Source organism: Anas platyrhynchos, chromosome 1 (assembly GCF_047663525.1).
Source record: "Anas platyrhynchos isolate ZD024472 breed Pekin duck chromosome 1, IASCAAS_PekinDuck_T2T, whole genome shotgun sequence".
Taxonomy (NCBI): Eukaryota; Metazoa; Chordata; class Aves; order Anseriformes; family Anatidae; genus Anas; species Anas platyrhynchos.
Genome location: NC_092587.1, coordinates 137417052 through 137431247, shown reverse-complemented (window position 1 = coordinate 137431247; position 14196 = coordinate 137417052). Strand labels below are relative to the sequence as shown.

Below are 14196 nucleotides of genomic sequence, written 5' to 3'. Positions count from 1 at the left end.
TCATTATGGAAACAAAAAAGCTGCCTTTTGACATTTAAGAGTGGTGAACATGATTTTGTGGAACAATTCAAGAGTTTCAAGGACAGTTTTGTCCCTTTCCTGCTGACCTGCTGACACATAGGAAGTCCACAAAAGATGAAGCTGCTCCTCATCTCTACCTGATGAATGCATCACGTGCTGCCTCCCCATTCTCCTAATCCTCTCTGGGACCTCTATGGAGCATCCCGCTACTTTTCTAACAAAGACTTCTCAGAATTAGGTTTTAGTTTTGTTACATGGGTCGCAGCTTGCTTCTTTTCCTCATCTTGTCTTTTTTTTTTTTTTTTTTTTGATAATTTGAACTGACAGTAACTGGTACTGCTGGTTTCCAGGTGCAAAGTCCTGTTGGTTTTCCGCACAGATCTTTCTGACTCTGGTTTTGGCCCACGAGAAGGCTGAAGCATGCCCACTGATGGGACTCGTGGCTTCTGGAGTTCAGTGACATACACTTGTGCCTGTCACTGGGCTGAATGGAAATACCACGCAGCACTGGCTGGCCTCAGCATATTCCAGAAGATCGGGCTTGCAACTGGGGGATCAGAGATTGAATACTATAACAAACACAAATCATGCTTGAGTCTGCTTTTGTCATTACTTTATGAACTGTTGACCAGCCTTTAAAATGTGAGAATGATGAATCAAGTCATCTCTTGCAAAGCTGTCTTTCCCACCTACTTGATGGATGCTCAAAACAATGCAAAAGATAGGAAAGAGTAACAAAAACGTTCAGTTTGAGCATAGCAGCTCTGACTCTGAGGCCTAATCAGCATGGCACTGCTGTATTGGACAAGTCTAGCTCACAGAGAATGTCTGCTGTGCTTCCTCAGGGCTTAGGCAGGTTTTAAAGCGAGTATGTGCATCGGGTGATTGCTGAAATACCCCAAAAGGGAAGCTAGCATACTCACCTTAGTTTGTTGGTCCTTGTAAAGGCAACAGTTTAATTATCACATCTTGAACTAATTGTCTAACATGGATTTCCCTAGAAGAGTCTTATTATGGAGGTTGGAAGAATAATCTATGAAAATTACTGTAATGTAATGCTCTTAAGCTTCTCTTAAAAAAAAAAAAAAATCCTATCTTAGTCTTGACTACTTCCTTAGGTTATAGGCTTTATTCTGACATCACAGTGCCACAGAACATGGCCTAGAAACCTCCTTTCTTTGAATTCTTTGTTTTGACCCCTTTGCTTAGAGGCCCCGATCCCACCACTGGTCTGCTCTGCTCAGGCCAATCATTGTATGAAGCAGGGAGATCTGTCTAGCTAGAATTAGCACTGCATTTCTGTTTCAGGCAGGTAGCCCCCCATAGCACACAGCTGCTAAGTTCAAAGTGTTTTTTTGTTGTGTAAGCATCAAAATCCAAGCTTTTGGAGACTGCCAGCCTTGGGACAGAGCAGTTATCTCTGCAATTTTCTGCCTTGTGCCATTTTGATATGCTCAGTTCTGCATGTTGATCATTCGTAGCTGGCCAGTTTTGTTTCTGCCCTTGGATAAATCCTGGTGGTCTGGAATGGCTCAGGGGTGAGTGAGGAGATAATTCATCTCTGTTTGGATGTCCAAATTATGGAGAACAGTCCTGGTTTCCCAGTATGGACAACAGACAGCTGAGAAATCTCTATGACAATGGATATGTGAACCTTAGTACAGCAAACAATAGCAAAAGGTACCTGTGCTTATCTGAAACTTCTTCTTTCTTATAGTATTAATATCCATAATCTGGTCCACCAGAGACAAATAGATCATCCAGACTAAATATGTGAAAACTGGCATAAGATAATATACTGTGCTTTGCAGAAAGAGGAGTTTGTTGCATTCTTTCTCAAATTATACTTCATGCAATCTGTAGTTAGGAAAGTGTTTTAGAGTCACCTTTTACACTGGGAGTGCTCAGTGGAAGTGAAGGCAAAAAGCAAGGCTTTCCCTGGCTGCTGACTGCTAGATCTGTTCTGCCCCAAACTCTGAGCTGGCAGAGGTAGCTCCTGTAGCGGATCTGTGGATCTTAAAGAAGGAACTTCTCAGGTAAGTGACTAAGTGTTCCTGTTTTGTTCTGAGTAGCTCGCTTTTTGGTACTTTTGAAGTTAGATCTGCTTAAGCAGCACAGGAAAAAAAAATAAAGAATCGAAAGGGAATAAACTTAGCCATCATTTACTGTAGCCACCAGGTTGAACTAATTGTATTCCTCAGCATGGTTTTCCACGTGCAGGATCTTCTGGGGTCACTTGCTGAGAAGCATGAGCACGTAGATATCTCTGAACGAGATAAATGTGTGGTCATACTTCTTGTTCTAATATTAGTGGAGAGCTTGTTTTTATTGCCTTGCTAACTGTTTCCATGCTGCTTTTTGTTTTCAGGTCAGTATTGCTTGCCCAGAAAGGATGGAGCCGATCACAAAGGTGTCTCACATTCCACCAAGTCGATGGGCTTTAGTGTGTAGTTTATGCAAACTGAAAACTGGTGCTTGCATTCAGGTATGTTCTTGTTTTCCTCTGACTCTTCAGTCTGTGAGATGGGGATTTTTTTATTTTATTTTATTTTTCCTGTATTTGGAGATGTTATGATGAAGACAATCGTAGGATAGCTGCCTACTTTGTCATAGCTGTTTGCTAACAAATTAGTTCCCTAAGTGCTTCAGTGTAGAGAGTTAGGAGCTGGTCTCAGTTGCCTTCTTTTGAGTAAGGCTGAGAAGTGTAAGTACTGGTAGTATGTGGAACAGAGGTGGATCCTTCCACTGAACGCTGTTCAAAAACAAGAAAATACCAGATCACATGATACTAACATGATACCAACTTCGAAGAGATCAACAGGTATTTCTAAGAGTGCTTAAGAGATGATTTGGTAGGAATAAACTTTAATGTAATGAAGATATATATTTTTTTTCTGGTTTGTTTCTACTCTTAGTGACTGAGTGTTTTTTCCCTTTTCTTCCATCTGTAGTGCTCCGTGAAAAGCTGCATCACTGCCTTTCATGTCACCTGTGCCTTCGAGCATAGCTTAGAGATGAAGACTATCCTGGATGACGGGGATGAGGTCAAGTTCAAGTCGTATTGTCTGAAGCACAGCAAGAACAAACAGAACTCGCTGCCTGATGTTGATGAGCATCCCAAAAGTATGTCGGACCAGAAGCAAACGGAGAGCGAGAAAACCAGTTTACGAGCCCAGAAGCTCCGAGAGCTGGAAGAAGAGTTTTACTCACTCGTTAAAGTGGAGGACGTTGCAGCAGAACTGGGTCTTCCTAAACTTGCTGTAGACTTCATCTACAATTACTGGAAATTAAAGCGAAAAAGTAACTTTAACAAACCATTGTTTCCTCCCAAGGAGGATGAAGAAAATGGCTTAGTGCAGCCAAAAGAAGATAGCATTCATACTCGCATGAGGATGTTCATGCATTTGAGGCAGGACCTAGAGAGGGTAAGAGTTTAACTGGTAAAGTTTTGAAAAACTGTGTGCAGGTGAGCAGCAGCTTTGTCTTTGGACAGAAGTGGGAATGGGAGGAGCACAGGGAGACGATTTAGAAAATAAGAGGTAAGGCCTTCAGCTCCATTCTTGTGAAGCACACAATGCAGAATTCTCTGCATTGAAAACCAACATGTGTAGGCAAAGCAGCAGGTATTCTTTGGTGAGTGCGCCTGAAGCTTTTGGGGAATTCTAGAAGTACATTAAAACATCATCATGGTTTGAGGGCGAGCGGGTGAAGTTCTGGGTGGTTAACTACCACAGAGCCTTCTTGGCTTCACGGACGAAGAAAAAGGCTGCTGGCCCGTGCTCAGGCAGCTTCCTGTGACTTCTGATTCAGATCCCTTACTCACCTCTCCTCTTGGGCAGCGTGCTGCTGCTGGCTGGCCCTAGGTAGCGGGTGGGCTGAATCACTGCTCACGCTCCTGAGCTGGGCGAGGTGCTGCTCATGGTTAGCTGCTGGAAAACAGCCCACCGGGTCTAGCACTGCTCGTGGCTTTGCTGAGCAGGATGAAAAGGAAATGGTCTTTTTAGCAGTGGTTGGTTTGCATCTAACTGTGTTGAAATTGATGCACTTACATTGAGTGGAAGCGCTTTGTAGTTTGAGATGGCTCTCAAAGTTTCTGAACCTCTCGTGCCGCAAGAATTTCTGTTCAGTTACGTCTTGGTATGAAAATAAATTTGTGAATCTCCTTTCTGGGGAGAGAGGTTCCAGTTTCTGAACAGCTAGTTAGGTGTTTGGGGAGGTATACCTGGCAAATATTGTTCAGCCAGCCCCTATGCTTTTTCTGTGTTGTGCCTGCTCTTTCAGGTCAGTGTTAACAAACTTGCAGTGCCTCTTCCTGTTTTCCTTACAGGAGGTGGACGTACTGCTACTAATTCAAACAAGTAGTGAAAGTAGAACTGTGTGAAACTGCCATGCAGCCTGAAAATAAGCTGCTAAATGCATCAGCCAAATGTGTGAAAGGCACGAAAAGCTGCAGTGTTCTTTTAGGGGGGATCTACATGTTAATTCTGGTCTAAACTGGCCAGAATCGGCCAGAATCTATTGGGTAGCTTTGTAAAAAGATATACTCTCAAATGTTGCAATAATTCTAGGAGGAACAAACTTAGTTTAGCTCTTGAAAATCATTCTGCAAAGCATTTCACGAGGAAATTCCAGGAGACTGGAGTGTTGACTGCAGTAACATCCCCAGCACAGCGTGTGGTTGAAGTAGGCTTACAGACAAGCAAGTCTTAGAAACTACGTGTTTTTGACTAGAATTTTGTTTGCTTACTGTGCTTGTAGGTGAAAACACATTCTGCTGCCTTGCAGAATGTATTCAAGACACTCATTAAACTGGTAATTAAAAATACTCGGGATTTGTTTTTAAATTCGTGGTTACATATGTTTAGTATCAGTCATGAGATATTTGCCAAGGGATATTGCTCATCAAATTTGTATAATTCTGTTGTGGATACATTTTTTTCTGTCCAGATTGTTATTTTTATTTTTTTTAATTTGATACTAAGTCTCGTGTTATTTCTCTGTAGGTAAGAAATCTCTGCTACATGGTAAGCAGGAGAGAGAAACTGAAGTTGTCGCACAGTAAAGTACACGAGCAGGTCTTCAATTTGCAAGTCCAGCTCATTAATCAGGAAATTGCTGCAGGTAATCACAAAGTGTAAAATATTTACAAATCATAACTGTGTATAAACTAGGAAGTTGTGTGTTCTCATTATGTTCTGGCTTAGTGTTTTAACGTTTGAGAGCTGCCTTAAAAATTGTCTTCAAATATTCAGTCAATGGAACTACCAACATACACAAAATACTTCAATGTTTTAACACCTTAACTTGGATCTTTCACTCTTGGGCATATGCCTGTAAGTTATCACTTGCTCTGTTACCCACGTAGCAGAAACGAGCTGGTGGTGATCTCGAGGTTTTTGCTTCCTTGGGCTGCTGTTTTATGGTGCCGTTTCCCCACAGCAAGCTCTGCTCTCCCACTGAGAAGTTCTTTTGCTTGCTGTAGTTAATTTCTTCAGGCAAAAGAGAAAAGTGACTGATAGGAATGGCTCTTCTCGTGTTGCCTTGAATACTTGATGAGCAACATGAAGAGGCATTTCTTAGCTTGTCATCTCAGTTACTGTCCCTTCCTTCAGAAAGAGCCTAAGCACTCTGTTTTTTAACAGCGAGCAGTGACTGCTTTGGAAAGTTGATGTACCGAAACCAACCCTGCCCTTGATTTTCACTAAAAATGTGCCCTGAAATGAGGAACACAACATTTGAAAAGAGGAATAGTATATATTGCAGTGCAGTTGCTTTTTTTTCCTTAATTGAGACGTCAACTATTTCTGCAGTTGTGAAATGATGATCTTGATGTTCGTTCAAGATACACGTTGCGTTTCTCGTAACCAATTTAAAGTGAAGCCTTTGTGGCTTTTTGTCTACCCCTGAAACATGGATAAGTTTCATTGGTACTGACAAGGTGGTGGTTTTTTTCTGTTTGTTTGTTGTTTTTCAGCTGGTTTAGATCAGCCTAGCTCATTGCGGAAGCAGCAGTACTCTAAAGCACTTGGATTTTGTGTAAATAAACTTTATTAGAAATGTGTACCAAATTTATGTCTTTACAAAACCAAGTGCTTTTTTTTAAAAACTTACTAAAATATTTTGAGAGAGATTTTGCAATGGCAATGTGTGTGCACAATATAATAAAGACTCGTACATCAGAGTGAAAAGACTTTTAAAGCATAGAGAATTTTAAAATACGAAGCAGAGCTGAACCAAGTCCAAATTGCAGCTCAGTTTGAAGCATTGTTTCTTCTCTATCCAAAGCTGAATGTGAACCTTTTTTATAGCTTTGCTGGAACTACTTCTGTCATGTCTCAAAGCTGGTTCAGTTCTCTGGCTTGAAGCCCTGTGAAAGGGCACGCTGTTGTTTTTTAATGGAAATGCGAAGATGCTTACCTAAACGTTTGAAATAGTAGACAATTTGGGGCAGTTTTTGTTATTCTGCCTTGTCTGTAATGTCCTGAAATAATTTCACACCAGTTGTTTGCAGATGCTTCTTATTGCTGAATAACTTTTTAATGCACTGTAAAACTCTACAGGTAACAGTATGGTTACCCTCTTTTTAAGTCTTCTTTTCTTCTGCCCCCTCGTCTCTCTCTCATCCAGGCCATACCCTGACAAGTGCACTAGAGAACACGCTGTTCTACCCACCTCCCAGGATCACCCTGAAGTTAAAAATGCCCAAATCAGCACTAGGAGATTGCAAAAACAACTCCCTGAAGCCTGGCAACAGGCCGCTGTCTCCTGACAACAACAGCACTGCGTACGGCAAGAGGAGCGTGCCGGCGCCGAAAGAACCTTATGAAATCAAAGCGAAATCGTACCCCAGGTATCAGCACGAGGGCAGAAGCAACGGCTTGCTTGTCCCGGGGGGGATCGGCAAGCCCCGCGGCGAGGCGAAGGATTCGGGCCCCGTGCAGGTGCCGGAGTTTCACCGGGGCCAGCCATCCGGGAAGCCCCTTGCGCTGCAGGCGGCCCTACACGGGCAGGCAGCCATGGGGAACGGGCGGGCGCAGCAGGACGGCTCGCGGCTGGCGGCCAAGTCCAACGGGCTGCTGCTGGGCAGGGCCGGTGACGTGAGCCAGAGGGACAGCTCCAGCCAGACGCCCTACGAGCAGGACTCCGTGCTCGCGGCTCACCTGGCCGGCCAGAGCGGCTTCAGGAAATCCACCATGGAACATTTTAGCCGCTCCTTCAAAGAGGCCACCAACAGCCTGGTGAGGACCACGGAAGATCTGCGGTGCTGTGAGAAGCCGACGAGAAGGCTCGCCGCGAAAGACCGCTTGTGGAGCAAGCAGGCGCTCGAAGGTGCTCCCTACCAGGACAACGACGGGTACTGCCCCGACCTGGAGCTGAGTGACTCTGAAGCGGAAAGTGATGAAAATAAAGAGCAAGTGAGGTTACGACGGAGTAGCTCGGAGAGAGAGAGCCCAAGCAAGGACTTCGGAAGAGATTGTCACAATAGAAACAAAAAGAACATGATTTCTCACGGTTCGGTACAAAGGTGATTAGAAGCCCCCACGGGGTAACTCAGCCTTCGTGTATCCCGGTGTACCAGTGCAGAGCTCAGCATCACCAGGTTCCAGAAACCAGTACAGGACCTGCGACGGGAAGAACTGCAGGAGGGGACGGGGGAGGGCAGAGAAATGGGAGTCGTTTTGTTCAACTGTGAATCGGCTTGCAGCCTTCGCAAGGCTACCCGAGTTATGGCGGAGTCGTGGAGAAACGGATGGGGTTGGTCTCAGAGGTCAACATCTGGGGAAGCACGGGGCGGCTGGGCCTTGCGTGAGCTCAGGAAACTGCTTCCTCCTTGCCAGCTCACCTGCAAGGCAGGGTGCTCACGCTGTGCCAGCCGTGCTGGGCAGGTAGAGAAGGAAGGAGTCCTTGCGTTGCAAGGGGCTGCAGGGGAGACGCTGAAACTGCGTCCTTGCAGCGCCTGCTGCTGATCCAGCACGGCACTTGGGGGCCTGCGGGAGAGCTGAGCGCCTGGAAAAACCCTCCTGCTTTCCCTCGGGTGGCCCGGCCCCTGCCCAGGTGCTCTGCTGGATCAGGCCCAAAGCGGCTGCTGAGCGCCGTCCCCGTCTGCAGGGGGGCTCAGTGGTGGTCGCGGGCTCCTTGCAGAGGGTGGAAGCCGCTGCCAAACTCACTGACCTCTAGACGTGCCCCCGCTCCCTGCTCTTGCTGAAGGTCGTGTTTCTCCTCGCAATTATTTGCTTATTTTGTAAATATACAACTTCTAGTACTTGTTTTTTTTTTTTTTTAATCTCTGTACATAGCTGCTTGTTGTGGGATGCACTTGTAAATATTTTACCCAGCTAACAAGTACAGATGGCTAATTTTGTGGATAGTGTTTACAAGAGTAGATGTACTACTTCAAAGAAAAATGCTATTTGACACTTCAATGTAGGCAATCACCGGTGATGCCAGGTTCCTCCTCAAACTGAAATTTCACATCCGGAGGTGTTTGTACCTGGTGTTTTTAAAAGAAGATGAATTAGAAATAATTTTGCCTGAACTTTTTATTTAGGCACGAATTTTCAATCCTAGCTGCCTCAATGTGGGCTTGGGAGCCCCACTTCTGGCACCTAGGCCTGTGAAATTTTAGCCAGTCATCACCTGGAGTATGTTTTTTATTGCTGAAAACTTATGGTTACGTTAAGCTGCTTTTCAACCTCTGGATCAGTTGCTGTTTCCCAAACTAAAACTTTTTTTTTTTTTTTTTTAACGTGCTTTAAAATCAGTCGTTTACTTGTGTTTTTAAACCTCAACCTCTGTTAAGGAAGCCAGAAGGGAGGGGAAGCCCTTTTCGGCTTGTTTATTTTGTCTGGGATTTCTGTTTGAATGCGGACAAGTTTCTTGTGTTGTGGTGATCAAGCAAGTAGCAGCCCTGTTCTTTGAAACGCTGTGTGTTTCATAAACCCACAGCATCCCCTGTCCCCACGTCACGCTGCGTGCCTCTGTTGGGATCGGGGCTCATTTTCTCTACAAATGAAAGGTTCACCTGTGGCGATGGCTATGCAGACGCCAACCAGCATGTTTCTTCTCCATTACCTTCATTTACTGCTTTTAGTTTGGGAAATGACAACGCTTTTAGGTTTGGTTTAAGCTTTGAAATCTCCCTCGTTGCAATAGGACTAGCAAGTCAGGGGCTGGAGGACTTCGACGAAATAAAAAACCACGGAACAGCATACTTGGCAATCCTGCTCTATTTGCTTCATGCAGTTTCTTTTTTTTTTTTTTTTCTCCCCACTTCTTGATTTTATGTATATTTGTGTAATTTGTCTTTCTAGAGCTGTATCTTCAAAATTATTTCTTTTGGTGTAAATACGCAGTAGCATTTTAGGTTTCCACACATTTTATTTTGATGGGAAATGCTTTGTGTTCTAAGCCATGGGTTGTTCAGAACAAGTCAACAAATGTTTCTTCATTTGTATTCCGGTTCTGACTCTCTTAGTTTTCCTTCGATATTTATTAGTAATCCTCTTGCTGGCCACAAAATTTCATGAAGCTTGCGTTGGGAACACTCAGGTGGGAGGCTGGCGACGCCTTCATGCCATTTTGTGGCCAGAAGCGTACGGCGGAGGGGAGGAAAATGGTGCTTCAGCAAAACTCAGCATTTCTGCTCTTCTGGGGTTATGAATTCAGTTGTTTCCCGCCTGGGCAATGGTTTTGCTAATTTTTCCATGATTTTAATAGATATATGAAGGAGCCCTTGGTTACGTAGTTCTCAAGTATTGTCCCCAAAGTGCATTTGCTAGTTTTTATTGTGTGTTCGGTGGCTAACTGTTTGAAGTATTACCTCTTAACCTTATTTGTCAATTTTTTTTTGTGTTTTTGCATTTTGTTTTATATATATAAATATATATATATTCAATTTTCCAAGATGGACTCGGTCTTTTTCAGATGTCCCCTTTTTACAAGTACTTTTTCATTAAATTATGAAACTGCTAACAGTATTTCCACTTGTTGTGATTTCTTCAGGGCTGCACCCTCTCGTGCCTGGGAGGCACTAATGGGTCTAACGGCAGTGCTGTGTCCGTCGGGAGGGAGTTATTTCTGCAGAGCTGGCAGTACTTGAAGTCGAAAGGTCAAGGGAAATCTTTCCCCTTCAGCCTCCCCGAAAAAAGAGTCAGTGAGCACCGATTTGCTGCGTTTAGCAAATAGTCCCAGCCTGGCTTTTGTTTCTGCCTAGCCCAGCAGATGTAACAGGCCATTTGCTGCGCTGCTCTCCCTTCCTGATACATTTGCCTGTGTTGTAGCACCACGGCCTGCCCCTGGTTGTACAAACCAAGCTGTGAGGGGGAGCTGCAGCCTGGCCTTCCGCCTCATCCTGCTTCTCACACACCAACATGTGCACGGCCAACACTGACATTGCCTTGGAAAGGAGGGTTCAGGACAAGCAGCATTCCCAGGCTGATGGTTGGTGGTGTTTCTGCACGACCTGTTGCTGCAGTTCCCCCTGCTCCCACAGGCCGGTGCTGCTGCCTGCCCTACAGCCGGGGAGCAGGAAGGAACAGAAGGCAGCAAAAGTGATGGATGGAGAGCAAGGAGCAGGTGGAGCTGCACAACCCTGCTGATAACATCCTCCCTGCCCTCAGGAGGGCTGGGGGTTGTGATGCACGCGTGGGGCTGAGTGAAAGAGGGCAGCAAGTCCTCGGCTGGAAAGAAAACCAGAGGGAAAGGGCACAAAAGGAGCATATGGAAGAGAGGGGAGAAAAAAAACAGCATGAGGAAGAAGCTGTAAGTGATGGATTGCCAGCTGTCTTTCAGGACCGGGATTTCTCCTTCCCTAAAATTATTTTCAGTGACTGTGACTGGTGGCCTCCCATCTCCTTTGAGAGCAGTCTGCTTGTGTCTGGGATGTGGGAAAAGGAGCCGAGGAAGTCAGTCTGTACCCCTGCTTGTTTCCCTTGCAAACAGCTGCTGCTGGTTTGCGGCATCTTTACAAATAAGTTGCAGACAGCCACGTTAGTCTGGTTACTTGGTGGTAACTCAGGCCAAATTCTTACAAGTTCATAGGGTCTGTATGGTGATTCCCAGCACTATGAGTTTGAGTCTGTCCAAAAAGAAATGCTTCTAGGTTGCAACTTGTGCTCTGGCTCTGCCACTGTATGCACCGTTTGCACCGTGAGTCCCAAACCATAGGGGCAGAAATGCCAAATGTTTGGCTATGAAAAAGCAGCCTCAGATGTTCACACTTGATGCGATACCTCACTGATACCACGGGCGATACCTGGGCTAGGCGTGTGGTATCTGTAGCCTTCAACACCGAGCGTTCAAAGCCTGCCTCCGCGAGCTGCAGGGAACGTGACAAACCAGTCATCGCGATCAGTGTGAGCCTGGCTGATCCCTGAGCTTGTTATGGTTTGCCACTGCTGGGAATTGACACGTCTATTGAGAAAACATGCTTTTGATGTGAACTAATGAGCAAATGGAAGCTGCTTGCACAACCTGGGAGCTTGGTGTGCCAGGGAAGGATTGCAGGGATGGGCAGAGGTGGAAAACAATGGAGTGCCTGGGTGCTGCTGCAGTAGGGTGAGCAAAGACATGGGGCTCTGCTTCCACGAGGTGCTGTGCTGCTGTTCCCAAGTCCTCCTTTGTGCCAGCAGCATGGCTGAACAGACATTTTCCCCCACAGGGGTACAGTTTTGCAGTGTTACTGCTTGTCAGGACCATCCTGAGATAAATGCCCTGGGCTCTGCTCCCTGCCAGGCCAGCACGTCTCAGCCTCTGGACTCGTCTGTGGTGGATTGCCCCGACAGCAAGCACAGCTTTGTGAAACCGAACCTTTGGTTGCTTTTTTTCCTCCAAAACTTTCCTAGCAGCCGGGGAGCTGTCCTAAAGCAGCAGCTGCGTGTGGTGCATCTTTGTTAATCCCTCGGCACAGAGCCCCGCTAAGCCCGCCCGGCTGTGTGAGGAGAAGCGGCCCCAGATACTCGCCCATCAGTTTCCCTGTCTGCTGAGTAAAGCTTCCAGCTAATCCCTTTTTCTCCGGCGGGCTTCTGGTGGCTGGGGCCCTGTCCTGGAGCCACCTCGCCCTGCCCGCTCTGCCTTTTGTTCTGCTCTGGGCTGGGCCCTTGTTTTTCCCCATCTGCCCCATCTGAGGCGTTGCTTGAGATCTGGGCTCGCTGATGACACCCTCACGGTTTCTTTTCACCCAGCCATCCTCAAGACATTTTTACCAGTTTCTGTCAGAAGACATCTTCAGGAAACCTGGTCAGCCAGAAGCCTGTGACGGACACCAAGAGAGGCCGCTCCTCTTCTGTGGTCCCAGCAGCCACCAGAAGCCCGCTGGGGGTGGCACCTGCAAAAAGAGCGGGTGTTGGGTGCCCTTTGGGCAAAGTTTCGCCTGTTTTGGCTCTTCCTTTAGAAATGCAGGTCCTTGAGAGGGGATGGGATAGCTGGGGGGGGGGGATCAGTAAATGAGCCTGTTCTTAAAAACACCCCCTGGCAGCTGAAAGGGCTGTGTCTGGTGGCATTCCTCTGAGGTTTCGCCTCCCTTATCTGGGGGTGGTGCTGCTCCAGCAGCACTGGTATGCTAGGCCTCCTTTGCATCTGCTTGGAGGGAGCCAGACAGGTGGCTCCCCTCCTCCAGACCTGATTCCTCAGCCTTTGTTCTGTTATCTCCTCTAAAAAGGTGTCTGGGCATCGCCTTACCCTCCCGGGCCCCAGCAGTCTCCCCTGGCTTAAGGAGGAAAAAGCCAAAAGCCGGGCACGCCAGGTGATGTGGAGGCTAACACAGCAACCAGACTTCTCTCGGCTCTGACTGAACGCCCTGAGTTAAGCTTGGAGCAGTTGTCCTAAACCTGCAGTTAATTTGAGGTTTGCTTCTGACCTGGGCCTGAAGAGGGGCTTGTGTGCCTGAAAGCTGCAAACACTGAGGGCACTGTTGTCAGCGGAGGTCCCTGAATGAAAGCTGCGGCCTCTCCCTCCAGTCTTGGCTCCCTCGCACAGCCTCCATTGTGCCTGTCCTCTTGCAGCTGCCACAGAACATAGCAATGCTCCTTTTTTTTTTTTTCTTTTTTTTTTTTTTTTTTCCTGAGGCAAGCAAAATGCAAATGCGGGTCACATGGGGTACAAAGAGCAGGGAAGTAAGGCATTAACGCAACATCTCTTGGCCAGGCTCCACCGCAGAAGGCTTGCCCTTTCTGAAGCACCCTCTTTCCCACTGCGAGGAGCAGGGGCCTGGAAGGGCATGGCTGGACACTCGGGCTTTGTCAGATGGATATGGATGGCAGGAGCTAGCACAGGCAGGTGCTGGAGTGATACAGGAGCTGGAGGGACCCTTGTGATGGTGTGAGGGATGTTTGAGAAACTGTAGTGGGAAGGGCCACTTAACATCTGGTTATAGCACCGCATATCTGGTGTGAGGTGATTTGTCAAGAGACTGCGTCCAGCATACACAAAATGCTCCTCAAAGAAGCCTGCATAATGCATTTTGATAACTAAAGGGCACCTTTGCCAGATCTGAGAGAGAAACTGGACTTTTAAGGCTAAATGTGCTTATATTACTTCATGGTAACTTGGTGCAGTCCTTTTTAGAAAAGATTCTCTGTTTAAGACTCAGAATCCATTCTGCATTTACTTCCCTAACAGTATGCTAGCAGTCTGTGTTAGACATAGATAAATTCATCAGTGGACAAGTCTGCTGTTAACAGCTCTTCTCCTAAGGAGAAGCTTGAATGTTTGCCAAAGCATTTACCTGCTTTGCAAACCCTACGAGCATTTAAGGATGTGATTGTGGCCACCCAGACCAGTAAATGCTTGTGACCTCTCAGCAGTCTGATCACTCTCGGACCTACCTGCTGCTTACCAACAAATAAAACCTTGATCCAGACACGAGTTTCTTCCAAGAACTATACCTGGCTGAAAACAAGCATGTCACAGCACTAGCTTTCGCTTTTCAGCCAACAGTTCATAGTGACTGATCTTAAATTTCTACTTCTTGCTTGCTTTTTTTGTTGTTGTTGTTTGTTTTCCCAGGCTGTGGTGTTACCCTGTAGAGGCAAATTCCCCGTGCACGCTGTGGTTACCTTTGTGGATGTCACAGCAGGGCAGGATTACATGCGGCTTTGGGCAGCAGAACCTCTCATGTCACAGATCTATTCCTCAGGCTATTAGTGGCTGTGATAATACAAATGCACGGGAGGGGGT

At 46.4% G+C, this 14196-nt stretch overlaps 1 protein-coding gene across 4 annotated transcripts in view; it reads left to right on the top strand.

The window, feature by feature from the left end:
* JADE3 (jade family PHD finger 3) overlaps positions 1 to 9998 on the top strand; it is a 54755-nt gene extending 44757 nt beyond the window's left edge. For all 4 annotated transcript variants that reach the window (XM_038173166.2, XM_027446947.3, XM_072030407.1 and 1 more), the window contains 4 exons: positions 2390 to 2506; positions 2973 to 3446; positions 5025 to 5142; positions 6649 to 9998. In XM_038173166.2, coding sequence (XP_038029094.1) covers positions 2390 to 2506; positions 2973 to 3446; positions 5025 to 5142; positions 6649 to 7550 — 1611 coding nt within the window. In that variant the 3' untranslated portion in view covers positions 7551 to 9998. The remainder of the gene's footprint in view (positions 1 to 2389; positions 2507 to 2972; positions 3447 to 5024; positions 5143 to 6648) is intronic.
* The last annotated feature ends 4198 nt before the right edge of the window (positions 9999 to 14196 follow it).